General features: G+C 34.0%; 1 protein-coding gene across 1 annotated transcript; it reads left to right on the top strand.

The window, feature by feature from the left end:
* Positions 1 to 2,250: 2,250 nt before the first annotated feature.
* On the top strand, positions 2,251 to 24,042 carry LOC119599847 (the record flags this gene model as incomplete). The annotated part of the gene is made up of 7 exons (XM_037949756.1): positions 2,251 to 2,735; positions 6,472 to 7,990; positions 17,703 to 19,123; positions 19,668 to 20,024; positions 23,331 to 23,478; positions 23,551 to 23,714; positions 23,794 to 24,042. Coding segments are annotated over exons 2-7 (3,724 nt in total), but the record flags the coding sequence as incomplete, so codon positions are not given.
* Between the last annotated feature and the right edge of the window lie 5 nt (positions 24,043 to 24,047).

Below are 24,047 nucleotides of genomic sequence, written 5' to 3'. Positions count from 1 at the left end.
AACAAAGGTAAATTAACCACTAAAATCGAGAGATTTGATTCTGAAGTTGGTTGTCGGACCTAGTACAAAAGATCTATAGTACAAAAGAAAACAAAATTTTACCTCGCGAAATTGCAAAAGATTTTGTATTGGATAAATTAGTTTAAATAATAATTTAATATTTCTCAAAAACAAATGAATTCCTCACTTCAGTGCTCTGCACATGAAGCGAATGTTTACGAAATAAAAATAAATGAGGATGTTAAGGATTTAATAGAGGACTAAGAGAAGATACCGTCATCATCATCATCATCGCCATCAGTAACAACATTTACTCTACAATTATATTAAGGAAAATCCAACAAACTTGTACAAAATGAAAAAAACAGGGAGAGAAGAGGATAAAAAGAGAGTTATAAATGAGAAAACCCGACAACGAAAAAAAGGGGGATAACGGGGTTTTGCGAAAGCAAAAACCACGGTAAGAAACACAGCAGGAATGTTAGCGATAGCAGCTAAAGCTGTGTATTGTACGGTATACATAAATGTATGAGTTGTTGTTATAAAACAACAACAACAACAACAACAACGACGGCGGCATAAACAACAACACTACTGCTGCCAAGTACAAGTGAATGTTTGCATGTGCGTGAGTTTGTGCTTGTGGCGAAATGGCAAGAGAAGGGCGAATCCTGTGACTATGCTTAATGTTATATTCGTTGTTTTCTATGTATGGCGACTGAGACAACTACAACGGCAAACTACGACGATAATAACAGCAACAACAAGAGAAACAACGAAAGCCATGATGAGGAGGATACGAAATGGGTGGCAAATAAACTTTCGCATACTGACAGCAACTTTCAAACCAACCATAAATAAAAAACTTTTTCATTCCGACGACTGCGAAAACGGCGAATGACACGAAATACCGAAAGAAAAAATTCACGGTGACTGTGTGTGGAATAAATATACCATAAAGAAAAAAATTCTTTTATTAATCTAAAAAAAATATATATAGAAATTTTTATTTAAATTGTAATAAAATCTAGAAATAATTGTGAAAAAATTCATTACAAATAAATAACAACAAAATTAAAATGTAACAGCTGAAATTTGTTTAAAATATAAAACAAAAAGTTTCATATAGTGGAAAGGTGAAGTAGTGTTTTATACAAAAAAAAAAGAATTTTGTCTATTTTTTTGGTAACAACTTGAGTGTATTCTATGTCTAAGATGGCAAGAAAAATGGAAATGGCTGCGTGGAATTTGCAATTATTAGGGAAAAATCTATAAATTTATAAGGAATTTGTTTTAAATTCCTAAAAAAAGTGTAATAAATTTGAATATGAAATATAAAATAAATCATAAATTTTTGGATACAACTTCCGGTTAACGGAAATGGGCGTTGGATTAACTCCCCAAGGAGTCTCCAGTTTTTGTGTAATACACGAAAAAAAATATGTAAAATTTTTTTGAAGAGCATATAGAGAAATTAACTAAGATATTTAAAATAATTTACAAAAACAAATAATAAATTTAACAAAAATAAGAAAAAAATTACAAGTTTTTTTAATGGGAGTGTTCCAAAAGTGTAGAAGAAGAAAAAATCCAACACAGGACGACAAAGAAATTTTGCAATCACACACACACCAACACACATACACTAACGAATACACATACTTATATACATATACACAACAGAATCGCGTTAAGCCATGTCGCGGATCGAAACGTCGCGGGTGTACATAGAGAATGGAAAAAGAGTATAAAAAGTAAACGCAATCAATTACACCAAAAAAAAAGAAATAAAAACAACTACAACAAGAAAAGGAATAAGTGTACTTATTTACTACTACAAACACACTCACACACAGACACACTTGGCTACACTCACCGTTAGCCAGTAAGTGAGTGAGTGAGTAACCAAAATTACCGTTAGTTTTTACTCTGAAAAGAAAAACATAACAAAAACCAAAATGAAAATAAACGACAAAACAAAAGAAAATTTATAATAGAATAAAACACACACACACATAAACACTATTAAATCCTGCTAAACTACGGAATGTCAAATTGAACATTGAGTAACCAAACGAAAGAAAGGAAAGAAAACATACGGCGAAAAATTTTTTTACAAAAACAACAACAAAATAAAAAGAAAAACAAAAATATTCAATAAATTCTCATAAATCTCCCCAAAAACGTAAAAAAGTTTATAAAATAAAAGAAGAGAGTAAAAGTGAGAGAGAGAGAGAGAGTAAATAATAAGTGAGAGCAAAAAAACAGCCCCCCAATTTTCCCAAAAATAAAAATCAAATAACAAAAATAATAAATAAAATAATTCAAAAGTTTGTGCATGTGTCTGCTCAACAACATATGGATGCGTGTATGTGTGTGTGCGTATATGTCTGTGACATAAACAAGGATATAAAAGAAAAAACAACATTTTCTCTAATTTAAGAAAAAATCTATGAAAACAAAAACCACCAAATAAGAGAAAAGAGAAAAAAAGCTGAAAATAATAAATATAAAGTGAAAATGAAATGAAAATAAAGAAAAATCAAAATGAAATACAAGTTAAAGGATAATCTTTTGTGTGAACAAATAATAACAACAACTACTCACATACAAATGAATAAAACAAAGCATATAAAATAAACGACAAAATAAGTTATTTGTAGCAAACAAAAAAAAATAATACAAGTAGTTTTGCTACAAAAAAAAACAATACAAAGTTAATGTACCATTGAAATGTTGTTAAATTTACTTTGTCATTTATACATACACCCTCAATTACACACATACTTACACTGATACATTTTCCATATGAGTATGTAGTTGTATTTATAGTAAAAAAACAGTTTTAAGATAATCTGTTTAGATGACTTTCGTTTCAATATTGTTTGTGGTTTTTTAACGATTTTTTTGGTTTAAATCCTTTTTGCAGGAAAATCAGAGCAAGTACCACGAAAAATGAATATATTCCAGATCAATAACAATGATCTTAAGTAAAAGATTGTAGTTAATTGTAAATGTTATAAACTGTAGTAATAATTCAATGTTTTTTAAACATATGTTAGCTTTTACTTAAAAAAACTCCAATACGAAAGAATTTTTTAATTTTTTAGAACAAACTAAAAAAATTTTGAAAAGTATAGTAAGAGTCCTTATTATAAAATCTTTATCTTAACTTATTTATTTAAAAAATTAAATGCGATTACGTGCGGATTCTACAGCACTCTCTTTGTCATTGTCAAGCTTTCACCGAAATTAGATCCAAATATCTTGGGAGTGCTATTATTCCGGATATAACATCCCTCACGAACACTGATTGGAAAATTCTTAGGAATTTCGTCCAGGCAACTGAGTTTCTGAACATCGGACGATAATACCTACAGTGAATACTATATAAGACAGGCCCGATAGTGGCCTAAGAGTATTTCTTCGGATTTGGTGTAGATACATCCTCTTATCAACCTAATCTAAAGCTCATTAATGCGATTAAAGTAAATAATTATTTCTGGAGAGTTTTATGTGATCGCCTACCTGGACGGTCAAACCTCACGGTGATCGTTTTCAAATGTTTTCAAGTTCTTAAACTGTGACAAATCGCGGAACCCCACAAGGTGGAGTTCTATCTCCACTTCTTTGAAACCTAGCGTTGAACCCACTTCTTATGGATCTTAGATCTATGGGATTTAAGGTAATAGCGTATGCAGACGATGTAACCAATTTTGTAAAAATCAGAACATAACTGGTATTCTTACATAAATATCTGTAAGACCAAATTGATAATACCGATTTAATACTATTTTCTATAACAGTAGACGGTATAAAGACATACACCGGTATTAGTAAGTTAGTTCAATTCGGAAGTAATACATCTTTGACTCTATTGGGCCTGTTGTGCGCTCCTATATCAGGGCCTCTGATATGAATCAAACCAACTGACCAACCGGTCTGACAGACTAAAACTACTAACCCACCGGAAGCACACAATACCGATATTAGGAAAAGTTTTATACTTAATTACAAACGATAATATTTAATATGTAACAGTTATGGGGAAATGATAAATCAATTTCGACTTTTTCAATATTTTTGTTCAGATTATTGTGTCACTTGATTAAAAACATACATTCTTAACTTCAACTAAACTAAATCGTAATTTATACAATGTTTCTGGAGAGTTTTATGTGATCGGCTACCTGGACGGTCAAACCTCACGGTGATCGTTTTCAAATTTTTTCAAGGTTCTTAAGCTCTGACAATTACAGTATGTTGCCTTCCTTCACCACATGAGATGGACGTAATCACTCTATCTCTATCATAATCCAAGACATCGCTTCTTTACAAATAGGGAACAAATAGGAGTTCACAAAACATACCCGTGTAAAGAACGAAACTTTATCGATAATAGAAGTACATAAATTAGACATCCATCAACATTCAACCCATATTAAAAACCTTTCTTCCGTCTGATTCTCAAGGTTAGACTGGTGGATGAGGTCCCACACACCCCAGACTCGCACTGTACTCTGTTCTTGTGTATCAAATACAGTCTCCGCATTCACTTCTCTGTGGGTAGGTACCTGTCGACTCGGCCACAGTAAATTATACCGAAAATATTAATTTCAGCGTTATTTGTACTCCTAGGGAACCTCGTCAATAGGCAGTACCAGACAAATTCTGCGGCCAAAAGAATCCGGAAAATTTCATTCAATTGTCACAAGTTCTACACCGGGGCATGTTTTCTTGATGTATGACACACATCTTGGTGTATTGGAATACCGGGGTAAAGAGATGCTACCAGTATATCTAGTCTGCCGTTACTATAAATTAGGGATCCACGTGGTAGCTGTGGTTTAAACCTAAATTCGCAGGAAGGGGGTTCTTGGTTAAAAAATTGATACACGGTGAAATATAAATTTTCGGGATAAGATTCCTAGATTCTAGGAGCGGTACAAACCACAGATCATGACTGTGGATTAATAAAATGTCAGTTTTGAGCTGATAATGTAAATATTTGGTAAATGAGGTGTAGGTGTACCACCAGGTACTTGTATCTGATGGATTGGTAGAATTATGCGAGGTTTAGTCGGATGGAGTGACGGAAGAGATGTGCTGAACTGAGGTTTGACAAAACGGAGTGAGATGGTGCACTGCCCTTTCTTTAATTTATCGGCGATTTTCCTTCATGGTTGAGTGTGTTGGAGTTTACTCTAAAACATGCTCAACTTATCAAAGTGGGTCTCTGTGGCCACTGAAATAAGTCTGTTAATTAAAATGATCCCTGTTTCGGACTACCAATTACGTCCCCTAGGTTCTGTTGCCGAATCAACAGAGCCATCTCAGTAGTGTGGTTGGGCGACATATAAGGTTTTCCTTTGTGCTTCCCCAACGGAACTACTATGGCAAGAGATTAGATAGCTCGAGTGCTTGAGCAAAGTGTACGAATACTGGACCGAAACTTTCATATACATAAATTGCCACCGGCGTGTAAGAAGCACAATGGGGCGGTGGTGAGCCGTTGCAAAACCTCACCCAGTGGTTGAAAAAGACCACCGTGAAATAGGCTAACATGGCAGGTGTTCAAGTAAAGCATTTCGACATTTCTTGTCACAATTTCTAATTATTTCAACAGATAAAGCAATTTGGCACCTATGAATATTTGGTTATTGTTTGTCCTTTAAAACGTAATCGATGTACCCAAGTGATACCACATTCATCTGACAGATACGTCTTCGCATTCTCTGATGAACTTTCTTTCAGAAAAGTGATAAATTCGTCTGCTGAGTTATAATGGATCAATGATTATAAAGCGAAGTGTATGCAATTATATGTAAATTTGAATTTAAATTCAGTCGTTACTTTATGGGACTTAAAAGTTAACCCACTATTTTTTCCTTACATACCCCTTGATTAATTTATAAGATAACGGGTGCCTACATACTTTTTTCTCAATATGGATATAAAATGTGGTCTATCTATTCATTTAAGATGTCTGCTACCTTACTAGTTGTTGGATTACCAACGAAAAATATTGACTTATAAAAAGTAGTAAAGTTTTCTACCTTCTTTCAAAGTTCGTTAAAATTATTGAACTTTGAGAAAAGGTGTCTTTTTAGGCAATGTACGGTGTCTTGAGCTTGTGTTCTTTCAAAATTTTACAATTTGTTCTTGTACGTTTAATGAATTCATTAAAATGGATTTCTCAGATACTTTTATAATACAGTTCACATACTATTTGAAAGTGCCGTTCATTAATGTTCTTTTAGGCCCATGGGGTTAAGTTATGGAATATTTAAGAAATAAATGTAATAAGTAAAACAATTAGTTACTTCCAAAATCACTTTAAATTGCCTGTATTTGTTTAAATTTCAAGGAAAACTCGCGTAATATTAAGATTATTTTTGCTCACAAAATAATAATTAAAAAGCCACAAACAATAGAAACAAACATAAATTCATAATATTCCTTAATTAACAGCTAAAATGAATCGATAATCCTTTAATTACAACCAAAAAATACAAATTTGTATACGACATTTTTTTAAAAAACCCAAAAACAAAAATATTACTCAATAAATTAAGAGCTGAGAACACTTATTAAAGAGCTACGAAATGTCCAAGTCGAACGCCGATTTTAGTGCGTTCGACTTTAATGACAGCTCGGATAATTCAGATGTGGAAACACGAGGTCCATTCCTCAGTCGTGTTGCACTCGGCAACAGTAGTAAAAGTTTAGCGGTCAATAGTAATAATATCAACAATGCCAACAACAATAACAACCTTAGCTCAGGACATCATAATACGAATCAACAACAACAGCAGCAACAACAACAACTCAATAATTCAAGTCATTTATCCAGTAGTGCTTCCAACAGTAGTGCATCAAGTAGTGAAGATGAAGGAGAAACCAATGATGATAATATTGTTACCACAACAGCAGAACAACAGCAACGCCAACATCAGCAACAGCAACAGCAACAACAACTTCTACTACAGCAACAAAGGCAAAGACAACAACAGTTACACGAAGCCATTAATGGTACCAGCATTAATGAACATCATCTCCACGACGACGATAACAACAGCAACAGTAGCACAAGTAGCAGCAGTAGTAGTAGCAGTACTGCACCTAGAGGCTCTAGTGCAAGAGGAGGCATTGGAGTTGGAGGTGTGGGCAATAGTAGCTGCATTAATAATACGCAACAACATCAACAAAATGCCAGTGGCAGTAATGCTCAACAGTCTCATAATTCAGATGTCTTGTTAATGGCCGCCATGGGTGCTAGCAGTGGTCCAACAGCAACAACAACGACTACAGCAGCAAATGGCTTAACAGATGATAGTATAGTTGCCACATCAGTGGGTAGCAACAATAATATGGATGGCATGGATGCCAGAGATGGTAGTGGAGGCAATGTTGGTGATGGTGAAGGTTTAGCCTCCGGTCTTACAGAATCGAATACCACAAACCATAATAATACCAACAGCAGCAACAACAACATCAACAATAATAGTAGTTGTAATGTTAACAGTTTGCTCGACTCAGCTCTAGCAGGTGGCGGCGGCATTAATAGTCACATTCAAAACAATGGACATTCGAATGCAAGCAGTCACTGCAATGAATTGGTGCGCAGCAGTAGTAGTGCCAGCTTAAGCAATGCCAGCCTTAACCATCATACGAGTATGGGTGGTGGTGGAGGTGGCAGTGGTAGCATTGTAGGCGGTGGAGGCTCCAATGCTGGTGGTGGCGGAGGAGGTTACGGCGGCGGAGGTGGTGGAAGTCTTTGTGGCGTACCCTCCTCGGCCTCAAGCTATGCACTTTCTGCTGCGGAACGTAAGAAATATCGTCATCAGAATTTCAGTAAAAACATTTATATTGGTACGAAAAATGCTGAGAAATGGGAGTATATGCGAACACGATTACATTTTAAAAATGATGTCGAATTTGTGGCATATCTACTGAATTTAGCTGATAATGATGGCGACCGTTTGGCAAAGTAAGTAGAGAATTAAATACACAAATGTAGTAATTAAGATTTTTGCTTGTAGAGATTTAGTAGGGTTTGCGAATTTTTTAAAAATTGATTATGAGAAAACGACTACAGTTTTAAACAGTGATTCGGAAAATAGATGTTTTTTGATGTTTAGGTTCCATTAAAAACTTTTTTCCACATAGCGAGTTCATAAATTTGGAACATCGCGTGAGTTATTTTGTAATCGAAATTATTTAAATGTCATTAAAGACCGACAGACCAATGGATCTGAAACATGCGAAGATCTTTTCTGACATGGTTCAAGGTATATTTCAACTTAGACAAAACTACCTAACTCCGAAATGTTGAAAGTTAAATTTCAAACGGGGATATTTAACTTTATGGTTAACTTCCAAACTATACTTTTATAAGAACTTTACTGTGGTTTAAGTTTTTCATGCAGAATATTCGTTTCTGAAAGCTTCCTTTTAATTAAGATATTCACTTGAGTTTACTTAGCTGGTCAATCGTACAATTCATTCGAAGTACTTCCTATGTTGTTATTAATTTAAACGTTGGCCCAAAGACTTACAGGAGATATTGACCAAAAAGTCTGTGACTCTCTGTGTATGCACAAGCTTCTCAAAATGAAAATGAAATGATATCCGATTATAACTTCTATAAGGCTCAAACTGACAAACATTCAACTGCTGAGTCAATGCCATCTTGTGAACAAATTATCCGAGATCTTTAGTTGTTGGTTTCGATAGGCAGTTGATGTTCTTGGATCGAGTTGCACACATTCAGTCACAGCAGCCAGATTATCTATGAGAAATTTTTGTACAATCTAACGTACAACACTCGCTCCAGTAAATGGGACACCATGCATTGTTTACTTAAAAATTTTACCCAATAATAGTAATCAAATACAACCTCAAATACAAGAAAAGTTCTTCGAAGTCTGGCTGCCTCCATAAACGCCTAAATGCGACATGGATGAATTGCAAATTTTGGTTGACTTGCAAAGAACACTCAAATTGCCATTCTCATACATGACAGACACAGACTTATGACTTTAGGAATGCTAAATATTTTCAAAATTTGGACGATTGCATATGACCAGTCAAGGGCACTCATATGGCAATTCTCGTACATGACAGAGATCGGACCATTATGCAAACACTTTTCTCAAGTATTTGAGCTATCTGACCATTGCAGTTCCGTTGTGGAATGTCTGGCAATCTTCAGACCATATATAAAGCCATCCATGACAACATATACATAACCACTCTACTGGGATGGACCCTGTTGATGCCGTAATATCATCATATTCTCATATTCTCTTCTGAGATTTTGGGACCTCTCCAATAGTCAGAAAAAGAAAAAGTCTAAGACAATGTCCAAATAACATCAACAATTTACAGTCCTGACAGACTTTTAGCACCTCTATTCTCACCTTATTGTGATAACAATAAGACAAAGGGTGTTCTCCAAGGTGACATGCCCTCTTAAAGGACACAAATGAACACACAATTTGTCCAGTGATTGGTGTTGTTATGGTTTAGTAGAATTTTGTAGCTTTAACATCAGAAAGACCAAGCAGAATTCCAAACGAGATAAGTCTTTGAACTGACCTATAAACAAAATTATCCCATTTTTGTAACAAACTCGAATAAAAGTGTACGAAATTAGAGTCAAATATTTTGGAAGCGATATTATTCCGTATATAACATCCCTCACGATCACTGATTATAAAATTCTCAATTAATATCCCGATTCATGGACGCTAGAAACGCTGGAACAAACACAAAAATAAAGTACTTAATCGTTTTCGAGTTTGAGTTTGAGTTTGAAATTTAACAATCCTTACATTCTTATCCACATTCAATTATAATTCTTTACAATTATTAAGTAATACAAAGGTGATAAGTATGTTGCATTCGATATCAAACACTTTTTCTAACCATTTCCTCTTCGCTCGTCCAATAAAGCCCCTGTTTAATTTAAAACAAAATAACCTTTTTTTTTTTTTGATATTTGCGTTTGGTGAACACTTTGCCACAAAGTAAAGTTAAGAGAAAAAATGGAAATAAAAGCAATACATTAAAGTTTTTAATGGCAGTTGAAATCCAGAAAACTGAAACCAAAACGCTAAAAAAGAATTGTATATTTATGTTTACTTGTCGTGTGGATCATTGCAATGGCACTTTGTTTTCCAAAAAAAAAAAAAAACATTGGTTCGTTTGTTCGTTCATTCCTGTAGTTTGCTTCCACGGCATTGCATTGTAAATTACATGCTCGATAATCGTGACGACGACAATGGCGATGATGATGATGATGATGATGACGATAGTGCTAGGGAACTGCTGCTGCTGTTCATGTTCACTGTGTTGATGATGACGATAATAACGATGTTGCTATGTTAGCGGAAGCGGAAATAAAAACACAAACGTAACGAACATACAAAGAACTGAACAAAAGTGCAGATGAAAAAAAGAAACCAACAGCAGCAACAACAACAACAATCTGCGCTAGCAAATAACAACAAAGTAAAAAATTATTTACACCAATTTCACAGTGTGAGTTAAAAACTCATTCGCATGATATTTTTGCGCGGCTATATGTAGTACTACATAGAGCAATGTTCAGTAGTTTTTTTTATTGCTTTTTTAATGCGTCCCTTGTTTTTGTAGTTTTTTGGTCAGAATTGCAACAAACAAGAAAAAAAAAACATCAACATGAACAACGCCAAAATGTTAAAATGAAGATAGGAGGGCTGATTGACAAATTTACATATTTTTAGCATGCATCATAATATAATATTTGTAACGTTAAAAATAATGGTCTTTGACCCTTCTTAAGTATAACAAGGTTAATTTTCGAACCAATTAAACGATGTACTTCCATCCGCCTTATATCGTACTTGAGACTAATCGGATTTAACGGATTGTAATCTGTTCTTTAAATATAGCCTTCATATAAACCCATCTCTCGGATATCATTTTTACAGATAACTCTCCTAATTACCAAAATTATATTACGGATTCCGTTATGGTGAGCCGATGATTGGTCATAGTTCTCATATAAGGTAAAATTGTGCAAATCTTTAAACTATGGAAATCTCTTATAAAATTTCGTCACGATCGGTTCTTATATAGACGTAACTTTCATCTAAGGATCATTTCTGAAAAACCCTTTATATATTCCACTGAACCTGTATCTTCTTTGCTATAGATAGTGGCCATTGTCCAGGTAAAAACTGTTATGTAAGAAAAGAACAATATCTCCAATCTGGCCTTAAACCTACAATTAAGTGTAACAAGATGTTTAGAGTTAGTTTCCGAACCGATTTAAAGATGTACGCCCAACCGTTTATATTGTAACAAACACTAATCGGATTTAAACGGCTGTAATCGGTTCATTGGACATATTAACCCTTCTATCGGATATGATTTTAAAAGATAACTTTCCTATTTACCGAAATCATATTACGGATCATGTTATGCTCGACTCCATATGTATAAGGCCAACTTCTGAAAACCACTTAAACTTTAGAAAATTAAAATTGGCTTCAAGATGTAATGCAATCTACAAAATATATGTAGATAGGTACATAAATTCGTCACGATCGGTTAATACTTATTTAGATTTAACTCTCATGTAAGGATCACTTCGGAATAACCTCTTATACATATGCCCAGCTTAACCAGTATGAATCTTATCTACTGTAGCTTGTGGCCATTGCCGATTTTATCATCTAGTAGTTCACCCTTAGAAATTGTAGTAGTTGGTTCTTCAACCAAAAAGTGGGCTGCTGTGCGCACTATAAGATCTGCTGGATCAGAAGAAAGTAGAATATAGCATTGAATTTGTACGATCTTTCATGATACGGAGTTGATGATGTTTAGCTGCCTTGACACCAAATTCTTTAAGTTTTGCCTTTAACGTTGTAGAGAACTATATAGTTTGACCGACTTTGATTGTTTTATCATATTTTTTTGTTTCCAAATTTAAAATAATTTTTCTTCCAATTTCGCGGTCTTCTTGAACTTCATCGATCTTTACAGCTAAATTCAAAGTGTCGATTGTCATTCAACTCTATGAGTAGGGCATTGATTGAGCTTAGCTTTCTACCAGACCCTCGTTTCTGGCTTTCTGGATGGGCTTGACTGGATTCTTAGGACTGCATATCCTTGTATATGTAGCAGGCATGCAGTTTTGCTGCGAATCTTGTTTTTTACCATAAAAATGAATGCAACAAATGTGCACACATACAATTTCCTTTGTAAATTTCAGCAAATTTCTTTTTTTACTTATTTTTCATTCTGCTCTGCATCCTCTTGATGCCATTCGTATGAGTTTGAAAATCAAACCAAAAGTGAAAAATTGTTCAAGTGCAATTACAAAAAAAAGGAAAACACTGAAAAAATGGAGCCCAAATATGAGGAAAAAAATACAGTGTGGTTAAGAGAAAACGTTTGTTGCCAGTGTTTGCAAGATTGTCGGTTGAACTGAGTCTATATGGAGTAAGGGGTATTAAGGGGAGTTGGAAATATAGGGATTTTCACGAAAATTGCATATAGTATACCAACGTATATACAATAGTATGTGTGTAGACCACACATGGATGTATGTATACTTACATTTACTACTTTATTTGTACTTGTATGTGCATAAAACCGTTACAGGAAATTCATCAGTAGAACTGCCACAACAACACTATGACTAACAATCGCATCATTATCCTTCTTCATAACATTAGCTGTGGAATAAAGTGTACCCACAGTTAAACATACACATATAATCCCACATATTTAAACTTATGTATTCACACAATATTATACATACATCCATACATAATATTACACATTCATACGTACAACCATTTGACTATTCAAATCTCAATAGTATTCAACTATAAAACACGAACACAGTAGAGTGCACATGCTGTTTTACTACTTTAGATCCTCTTGCTAAATGAAAAAATACAGCAGCAACAACAACAACGAAAATAGCAGAAAACATACTAAAACAAAAAAATATATGGATCCAAAAAGGAAACAAACTTAACAACGAAAAACCTTCAGTTTTCTATAAAACCCCCCACTGATGGGGCCGTGTTTTCGGTATCTCAAATATTCTGACCGCATATCACAAACATACACATAAATACATACATATTTACACGCATACATTACGCTTGTTATAATTACACACAGACACATATATGTTTAAGTAGATATACTTGTATGTATAATTGTATATTTGTATTATTGTTGTGTATAACTGTAATTTCAACTTACAACTGGGTATTATTAACAGTGTTGCCAATATTTATAAGAAAAGCGAATCGATTATCTTAACCAAAAATTTTTTGAGTGTCCGGCAAGAAAAATATCTACGCGGTATTTATAGATTGGAACATCTGGGAATCCGAACATCCCATTCCGAGAAGTAGCACCACAGAAAAATATCTGCTCAACAGTTCAATAAAATAATTATGCTCAGCTGACTTTTTTGATAGGAGTAGTGTGAGACCTAATCAGGTCGAATCTGAAGAATGGCTAAAACGATATTAGCCTTAAGGTTGTGGATCATTTCCTGATATTGCATTAGCCTTTACAAGCACATCGCAAAATAATCTTAAGGATTAAAATATCTATTGTTAATTGTATACATATTGTATATGGGAGCCATCTGGTTGATACCACAGACTACCAAAGTTAATATCTCCGTTTCAGCCCATAAAAAGTGTGAACTGGAACTGAACTGAACCAGAAATGAACTAGAACTGAAGTAGAACTAAAGTAGAACTGAACTAGAACTGAACTAGAACCTAACTAGAACTGAACCTAACTAGAACTGAACTAGAACAGAACTAGAACTGAACTAGAACTGAACTAGAACTGAACTAGAACTGAACTGAACTAGAACTGAACTAGAACTGAACTAGAACTGAACTAGAACTGAACTAGAACTGAACTAGAACTGAACTAGAACTGAACTAGAACTGAACTAGAACTGAACTAGAACTGAACTAGAACTGAACTAGAACTGAACTAGAACTGAACTAGAACTGAACTAGAACTGAACTAGAACTGAACTAGAACTGAACTAGAACTGAACTAGAACTGAAACTAGAACTGAACTAGAACTGAACTAGAACTGAACTAACTAGAACTGAACTAGAACTGAACTAGAACTGAACTAGAACTGAACTAGAACTGAACTAGAACTGAACTAGAACTGAACTAGAACTGAACTAGAACTGAACTAGAAACTGAACTAACTGAACTAAAACATGTTTGGGACGTTTCTGGCATAAATCGGCAACACTAATAACACTGATCTTCAATAAATCATTCCTTTTACCACGTCAAGTTTCTGAAATATTAAATATTTTGCGTTAACCCTTGTTTCAACGACCTCATTCCAAAATAATTTTTCCTAATTATACTTATGTATTTCTTTAATGTCATTGCATTTATAACTTATAAGATTATATATATACATGCAAAAATTCAAGACCAAGTGTAGCTCCATCCAACTCAAAGTAGAAAATTTTGAAAAACTTATTAAACGCTTTGATTGCAAATAAATCTTATAAAAATCCAAAAAAAATATACTTTCTTTTAATAAATGATACGGTACATTCCTATAGTTCACTTAAGAATAACGCAATTTCCAAAAAATAATTATTAGGACTAGCACAAGTTCAGATTATTTAAAATTAAAATCGCTTAAAAATTGTACGTATTAGAAAGAAATATTTTAAAACATCTCGATGCAGGAAGACTCAAGCTATCATAATCATGCACTAAATTTCAAAGTAGCAAAAAATTCTATTTTTTTGCAGACCAGTGTAATAAAATATAAATATTTTAAAACATCACTGTATACTTTTACATATTTATGGAAATCTCTGCATACTTACTTGCATGTAATAATAAATTTATGTTGAATGTGGAATACATTAATTTATATATATGTGCGTGACAACACCCTGTAGTTTTAAACACTAATGTATAATGGGCCTATTACAACAACTACTACAAATTTCTTTCTAAATGTCATAAATAGTTTGTCTTGCATTACTTTTAAGCAACAAAATCACTGATTATATAACTAATTCTAAGTGGATAGACAATTACAATTATATATTCTTGAACGAAAAAAGTTTGATTCCTTGAAACTCAGTTATTTTCGTTGAAAGTCGTAAACATTTTCCTTTCGTAAGCATTCTTTAATTTTCCTTAACAAGCAACTACTTCTAAACGTAGTCATGCTACGTTCCTCTTATTGCATTCCTCTAAGCATTGCTCGTATAAGTATGTTTATTTGTTTTTATTATTGTTGTTTTTGCTGCTGCTGTTGTTAATCTTTGCTTCAACTAGCTGTACAATTACTGCTACTTGCTATTTAACCATATAAATACATACATACATAAGCTGATTCTCGTGTGTAAGTACAAACTTACATTCATATGTATATAGAGGAACATACCTATTTTCTGTTTACTTTCAATGTCTTGTTTTTGCTTACATATTTACCACACACATCCAAATATAGATTCACATAAAAACATTCATTCATTTGCTCTTCCCCCTTCGCTACACACCCTGTTTGTTTGTTGCAAATACATAGTTGTTAGTTTAGTTTGTATTTTGTTCTTAGTTTAGTACCACCTAAACTCAAGGGAGTCATATTCGACTATAAAACAAAACATGCTTTAATACAAACATCTATCAGCGAGGGTAGGTTGGGAAGGCCTATTAAAGTAGACCAAGTTTGTAGTTGATAAAAATTCGGGCCCAAAGCACAAAGTATACAGAGGTGTCACCTTTGACGTTTAAAAAAGTCTAAAATCAGATGTTGTCCAGCTTTTGTGATAACTTGTACATGAAGAGATATATAAACTACAGCTAAAAAAAGAGTAGTGTGAAACTTGTGTTGAAAGAGATAGAAATAGTTTTTTTGCTCGTGACGCCTCTGTATACCCTGTGCCCAAAGTATGTGGATATACAGAAGTCACAATGGTAGACCTGAGCTTCGTTTCTTTTATCGACGAATGTTCGATGACAGGAAATATGTTGTTTGAGCTGGGAGAGAGTATAAATGGAATAGAGAAGGAGTATCGACCTTATTACGCTGGTATTGCGGGCCTTGACAGATGAAAAAATCTAAATGTAAAAGTTCGAAGTCTAGACATTCAATTCTCGGATTGTTCTCAATGATATTTCAAATTCCTGAGCCAGTCACGAGGGACAAAGTTTTAAGTTTAAAGTTTCAATTTGTTTCTAGTTAGTGTACTGTTTGAAGTAGTTTTTTCACTTTACTCCTTATATTAAAGATTAATCCAGAGTCAATAAGATTAATCCAGAGTCTTTTAGTCAACAGTCAATTTATACATTTGTTATGGGTATTATTCTGAGGTGGTTCTTGTAATAGAATGACAAGGACTGATTCCATTCGATCATTTATCGTTGGAAGAAATTTGACTTTAATTACGAGTATATCATAATGTAGAAGTATGCGTTTCCCTTCACTTCAACTACTTAATAGGGCTTGGATTCTATTGAAGACATTGCATTCCTTCTTATCAAGCCTCGTATGTAGATATAGCAAAACATGAATGTGTTTTTATTAGACTGGGCGCACATTAATAACGCGATTGCACACATATACACTAAAAACAAAAACATACAAACATAACACATTCAGAACATACATACAAGCAAACTTAACTAACACTTCAGCAGTACATGTACTGTAAATATACACACAAGTACGTGCACACTTGAATACACATAAAGTGTAAATACACATATACAACGAATGTAAATATACACATTGAAAAGCACACACATCCACGTACAGGAGTACATCTTAATCTCTCTTGAAGGGCTCCCTGCATTAGGACGTGTTTTATTTATTTTTTTTTTCCTACAAATGTTCGTTGTGCTCTTTTCTTTTCCGTCCGTTTTGGTTTGTTGTTAGTTTTTTTTTTTTGTTCTTCACGTTCATTTATCCATTTTCCCGTGATATTCAACGAATCCTGTATTACTTTTACAGTTAGTTTTGTTTTACTTTGACTTTGATGTTGTAGGATGTTTTTTTCCTCTGATTCTGGTTGTGGATTTAGTTTATGGTTTTTCATTTAATGTTCTTTTTTTTCTTATAGTTTATTAATTTAGTTTTTGTTCAATCGTATCTTAAGTTCTGTGCATCAACAAGCTGCCTTGAAGTAGGGAAAAAAGTTTTATAAGTTGGCCAAAGAGCACAATTGCATGTTCGAGATGTTTCGAGTAGTGTTGCAGTAGGGAAGTTCATGCGAGATCGCTTAAGAAGGTTTGTTTGCATTTGGGATATTTTTGGTCAAAGTAGAATGAATCGGCGGGGTATTGACCTAACGAATGAGGCGGAAGATGAAATTGTTCAAACAGATCCAAATGGATCCTTTTTGATCAAATAATTCCGTAAAAGCGGAATGATTTTCATTTGTACAGAAATTCTCTTAATTATCTTAACTTTAATAGCCAACTTGAACTACTCTCCCTGAAACCACTACAAAATTCTAATAAATAAAAATTAAGACTAGAGATCTATATTTTATCAATAAAAAAATAATGGTTTTTATGCGTGTGTTAGTTTTCAACATTCTACTTATTTTCAAAACAACCAACCATCCATCAATTACTCTAATCTCAAATTCTATCCTTATCTATTTTCTTTACAGTCTTCCTCCTCCATCGGCTTCGACAACACCTACCAAGTCATTCGATAGTAATTTCAAACTTGAACCAAATTTAAGTGCTAAAGAATTCGGCAGTAATAGTCAGACAGGTGAAAATGGTGGTGCCGTTAGTTGTGGCGGTGGTGGTGGTGATTCCCAGCCACCACCGGTTAAACGAAAATATAAAAAACGTGTACAATTCAATGACAACTTAAATGGCCTGGCTAAATTAAAGAATTTCTCAAATTTTGCTTTAAAAGCTAAAAAACATTTGGCAGGTGATGGCGGTAGTACAGCTGCTGGTAGTGGCAATGGTAGTGTGGTAGGTGATAGCAATGTTAGCGCCAGTGGTACGGGTGATGTGTTGCCGGAAGTATTGGACTGTCGTATAGCAGAAAAAATCAAAAGTGAAATGGAAGAGAAGTCAGCATCTAAGGAATCATTAGCCTTGTGCTTAAAGAAAAACGATGGCTTTGGCGATGATGAGGATGATGATGAAGACGATGCCGGCACTTCGGTTACAGGAGATGGTGTGGATGGTTTAAATGGCCCTAATAGTGGTTTTCGTATGCGCCACAAAAACAAACGAGGACCCAAGACTATGAATCCCCCCGGCTCCTATATCGATGATGATGAAGACATTGGAGATGTTAGTGAGGATGATGAAGAAGACGAGGAATTAGATGAGGAAGCTTTAGCGCGAGAAATGAAAAATGAACAGAATTTCGTGGAGGAAGAGGATGAGCTGGATATTGCCTTTCGTTCGCATCAATCGTGTCGGGAATGTTCTTTGGCCCATGATTATAAAGTATGTCCGCTACGCACTTCCATAGGCACCATAACAGATGCTGTTGACTTGGCCGAATGGGTGGAACGTAAAAATCTAGAGGCTCTGGCAAAACTCAAATGTGATGCCCAAAGGCAAGCCAAACAATTGCATGGCGATGATGATGAAGATATGGATGATTCCTCACAACTATCTGACTTAGAACTGAAACCTTTAATAACATTTGCCGAGGCTTCAGTACCGGCTGAATTTGAACTACACAATGTAGAGCCGAATGTCACCGGAGTCTTTGCTCGCACCGAAGTAAGAGCTTTCACGAAATTGGGACCCCTCATCGGCCAATCTGTACAAGCGAACGATATTCGTGAGGCTAGTGATATGAAATGGATATTTGAGATTTGTGAAGCCGGTGCTGAAAAATCACAATTTCTCTTGTGTGATAATCCGAATTCATCGAATTGGTTACGTTATATTAGACCGGCTCCTACCTATGACGAACGTAATGTTAATTTAGTATTTATAGAATCGCGGGCGTTTTTCGTGACATGCAGGGATTTGAAAAATGGTATGGAATTGCTGTATTGGAGTGATGACTGCAATACGATGTGGCGTAAGAAACATTGGTCGGAAAAGACAAGTGAGTTTTATTGAATTTTGTGTTTGCAGTTAATTGTTAATTGTAAAAAAGGGCGGTGGGGTTTCTTTTAAATAAGTGAGTTATGGAAGTTGAAAAAATTAGTTTTTAATCTAGCTAAAGGAATTTTAAACGTGTTTCGTGTTTTCAGAAATTAAGACTAGCAGTTCTTATAAATTTAAATCAGGTACATAGTTTTAAAATTATGAATAAAATTAGACTTACCGGAACTATGAAGATAAGTATTTTCTAGAAGTAAAAAGATAAGAAAAGGAATTTATTAGCAAATTGAATAAGTAATCAAGAGTTTGAGTGTTAAGAAGTTCTATAGGTTCAAAGTTCTATAGGAATTTCAGAAAGTTTATTTCAACTAACACAGACAAATGATGATATTACATAATAAATATTAAAAAAGTTGCAAACTTATCAGGCTGTTCAAAGTTTTCTTTAATAGCTAGAAAATACCTCCAGGATTTTAACAAAATATTTACCTTAAAAAAACTCTATTAATAACTATTTCTTTTTCCCCCAACAACAACAACAACAGATTGCGGCGGTTGCAATTTGAAATTTGATCATCCCCTTTACTATCGCACCCATTGCTCGGTATTCCATGACCCAACAATGAGTTTAACAATACGTAAATATCATTGTAAAGTATGCGGTGAAGCGGTATTGGGTAAGGACAATATTATGAAACATGCTGCGGAAAAACATGATGGCAAAGGTGCACATCAGTGTCAATTTTGCAACAAGTTCTTTTTACGTCTCAGTTATTTGGAAATGCATCGCACATACGGTTGTGCCGCAAATCCGAATCGTACACGGCCTATATGTGATTTTTGTGGTCGAAAATACTATCGACCACAAAAACTGAAAGCTCACATTAAGCGTATGCACAGTGGTAAGAAAATAATTTGCAAAAAAAAAAAACTACAACAACTAAAAACAAAGAACATTATGAGAAATAGTAAAAACCAAAACAAAAAACTAACCTCAAAACTAAAACTGTTTTGGTCATTTGGCAGCACGTTTACGTATTTTATAGTATATTGTCTAAAGAGATTTGATTTATAAGCAAAAAATTTTTATGTATGTAGTTTGGAAATTTTAATTATTTTTTATTTTTTGTAACAATTAAAGGTATTAAGTAGTTAGTATTAATATTTACATTGAAGTGAAGAAAACTTAAATTTTGTCTTAAATTTAATTATAATTTTAAAAGGCGAAATACAACCACAGACAATTAATTTGCTTTATAGGACTGTTATATGATTGTATTTTGTCTCATTAAGTATTTGTCAGTATGTATACATTTGAAAATGCGTATAAAAGCGTGGGGCAAGTGTGTGTCTAAATACTTAGTTGCTGTGGTAATAAACTAAGTGCTAATATACGAGAGCAGTTTTTAAAATAACATTAACGATTTTTTCTATTAAAAACGTAACTTCGAGGTGTCAATACGACCCAGAACAGATTCGTATTTCCTTTCAGATGATATAAGATCTAAGAGTTTTGAAAACCTCGGTTGATGTTAGAGGTGACTTCGGAAACTAAGCTATCATGAAGGATTCTTGGGATGTACGCAGATATTTTACGATGAAGTCTTCATACTTATGGAAAGGGATTAAAAAGTCATTACGAGTTATAAAGACTATGCTAAATATGTTTGAAAATTTCAAAAGATTCCACGAATCAGTGGACGATAAGCCCACATTTTCCAAATGCCGTCAGTTCCTAGTTTGTTATATTGTTAAAACGATTCTCTATCGAAATTTCATAAGCAAACCTTTTTGACATCGAAATATCGGGATAAGTTATTTTGAAAATGTTTATATTAGTCCTCAGAGTTCCACTAAGGCGATCGAGAAGGCATATCCACTGTTGTATCAATTTGTACTAATTTTTGAAAGTCCTTGATAGAACTTTTGAGCGATAAGTTCCATTGAAAGCTATCTGACTCTGCAGTTTATATACAGAATCTAATGTCTAAGGAAACAGTAAAATAATGCAGTTTGGAGAGTTACAATCGTAAGTTGAATACTTTGCACCGACCGCTTGCGCCATTTTAAATCATTCTAGCAAGATCTTCGGGAAAAAAGCTTTCTCAAAAGCTTGTAAAGTTTAGACTTTGTTTATATAGACAAAGAAAGGAGTTCAGGGCAGTTAAATAGAATATGACACCGCCATTATTAAATGGCCATTTGGGTTATTTCGCTTTGGGATTTTCCAGAGTCAGTGACTCTAAAACAGCTCAAAATAAAGATGTTTGCAGCATAGCAAAACAAGATGGCACTCGTCCGAGAAATGTCAATTGGAAGGAAGCCATTACACTCTTATGTTGCAGCGACCTGTAGCTTGTTAGTCTCAGAAATGTGCAGTCCAATAAAATCTCGAGTGCAAGGGATATATAGAAAATAGATAAATTACGACCTACCATTACCTCATTAATTTTAGTCCCACTGGAACAGAAGGCAAATTAAGGCATTTGATATTGATCTAAATCTCTACTTTATATTGGGATATTGGAGGCCGAAATTAGTCCCCTATATCATCACAATACCGGAACTAATGCTCTTACTAGAGCTGTTTCAAAAATAACCCAACAACGATTTGGATGCCACAAATGGTTCGGCTAATAACCAAGGACAAAATATTCAAACGCCAATGAACTATTTGGCACAATTTCAAGTATATATAAGATTATATTATAATAATGCAAATGCAAGACTTAGTGGTGTCGATACGGAACCATCTTCCTCGATCAGCGTATTGATTCTGTTGACAACATGATCGTCATTGCTAAAATCGATTTGAAAGCCCTCATCTAAAACAAGCACTGATATACCCACGAGTTCTGATGTCAATTCTTTCAATGACCGTTATATCTTAAATTCTTCGCTGTTACTTACGATAAAATTCATGGTTGAGTTTTAAGTTGAAAATTAATAACGATCGGTGAAAAGAAGTACTGTTAAGTGTACGTAACATAACTCTTTAAAGGGACGAATATATACTGACGTTGAACTCTTACATTTCGGCATATTCAAGCCCTACAAAGAAGGTTTTTTCCAAACAACCCCTTTAACATAATTTCCTTCGATAAATGAGACTCCATTTTTTTATATAAAAACGTTTCAGATTTCCCTCCTACTCACACACTTTGCTCATACATTTACACTTATAATTGTCATAGCAATTGGTCTCTAAACATACACAGCCACACGAAATACGCATTTTGTTTTGAATCAATATTATTTTGGTCTATATAATATCTATGTATGTAATTCTGTATATATGTATATGTACTTATGTATTTGTATTTATTATTCGTATAACAATCAGCTCATCTTCATCAACATTCATCGCATTACATTAACATCCATCAATGTTACATCATAATGCTTTTTTCCCCTTAAGTTGATGTCATATTTTGATTTTGTTTCTTTTTTTTTATTTTAATTAACAATTATTTATTTAACTCATGAACTCTAACAACAATTGGTTGCATTTATTATTATAAACATTTAATTTATTTAAACTGTCTTTCCCTTAAGTCCTCGAATTGAAAGAGTCGGTATACCTAGATTTTATACGGTTCAAATACATCTTGGAGTTCGAAATGTAGAGCGAATATTGATTTTCCGTTTAATTAAGGAAACTACTCCACAAAATTGTCGACTCTATTAAGAAAAATACTCTAAACTTTAAAAAAAGGAATCTTTGAGAAATTCAACAGTAATACGCGACAATGGGGAAACGGAAAATTATTGGAATTTCCTGGTCTACACTTGAAGTACTGAATCAACTTAAACTACGCAAATTTCAGCTACTCCCGGATGTCAGGAAACGTCCACAAACTAATCTAACTCACTCAATGTTTAATAAGTTTAAAACCGTTAATGCTCTTTAACAATCAAGCTTAGAAGCAATATAAGATCTAATAGCTACGATTAATCTAACAACGCATGATGCATAAAGTACTAACCCAAAAACAACTACTACTAAAAACTAACCCGCCTTAACAATCCAGTATTAAATTTATGCTCCTAATTTAAACAATTAATCACTTTTTGGTTTATGATTTTGTTTGTACACCAAAAGTCACCACTTCTCCAAAATTTCATTTCTCTTCATTCCAAAATTTTCATTTTAGATGTGGCTGATGTTTTACGAGATTTTCAGTGTAACTTATGTTCCAAACTTCTAGGCTCACGTGCAGCATTGCAGCGTCATGCCAAGGAGGTACACAGTCGCAATTCGACAGTGGTTAGTTGTCCCCGATGTCAGAAGCTCTTCCAGAATCGCAGTAATTTGAAGATACACATGCTAACACATTCCGGTGTGAGGCCATTTAAGTGAGTCTTTAAATCATTATTAAAGCTTAATTGAACGTAATTTATAATGTGTTATTTTTTATTTGCATTAAGATGTTCGGAATCGGAATGTAATGCTGCCTTCACCACCAAACAGTGTCTGCAATTCCATTATAAGAAGGTTCACAATTACTCCCAGGAACAAATGCCGAAAATTGAACGTAGTGTCGCTTATACATTTGATGCTTATTCGGGTGGTATGAAAGTTGATTTTCTGGGTGGGTTTTTTATGGTGTAGCTTTAGTTGTTTTCATAATTTCTAAGTTTGATTTATTTTCCCTCTTTACGTTTTTATAGAACAAGCTCCTCGTAGAAGACGCAAGAGTTTGGAGGATCAAAATTCTGTTATGAGTTCCAGCATTCAAAGTGATGCTGAATTTTCCGATGACAACATTTTCGAAGCCATTAAAAAGTCCGGCAAATCGATCAAGGATCTGTGTCGCAATGAACCCAATCTATCACTGCTATCCTCGAAAATTTCTAGTATATTTGGCGAGAAACCACCACCACGTAAGAGAGGTCGCAAACCCAAAGATTATCATCTAATGGAA

The sequence above is a fragment of the Lucilia sericata genome, unplaced genomic scaffold, assembly GCF_015586225.1.
Source record: "Lucilia sericata isolate MDLA Ls3-8-SP2 unplaced genomic scaffold, ASM1558622v1 Contig000093F_arrow, whole genome shotgun sequence".
Lineage (NCBI taxonomy): Eukaryota > Metazoa > Arthropoda > Insecta > Diptera > Calliphoridae > Lucilia > Lucilia sericata.
The sequence above is the reverse complement of the archived record's forward strand: the minus strand, read 5'-3'. Positions and strand labels throughout refer to the sequence as shown.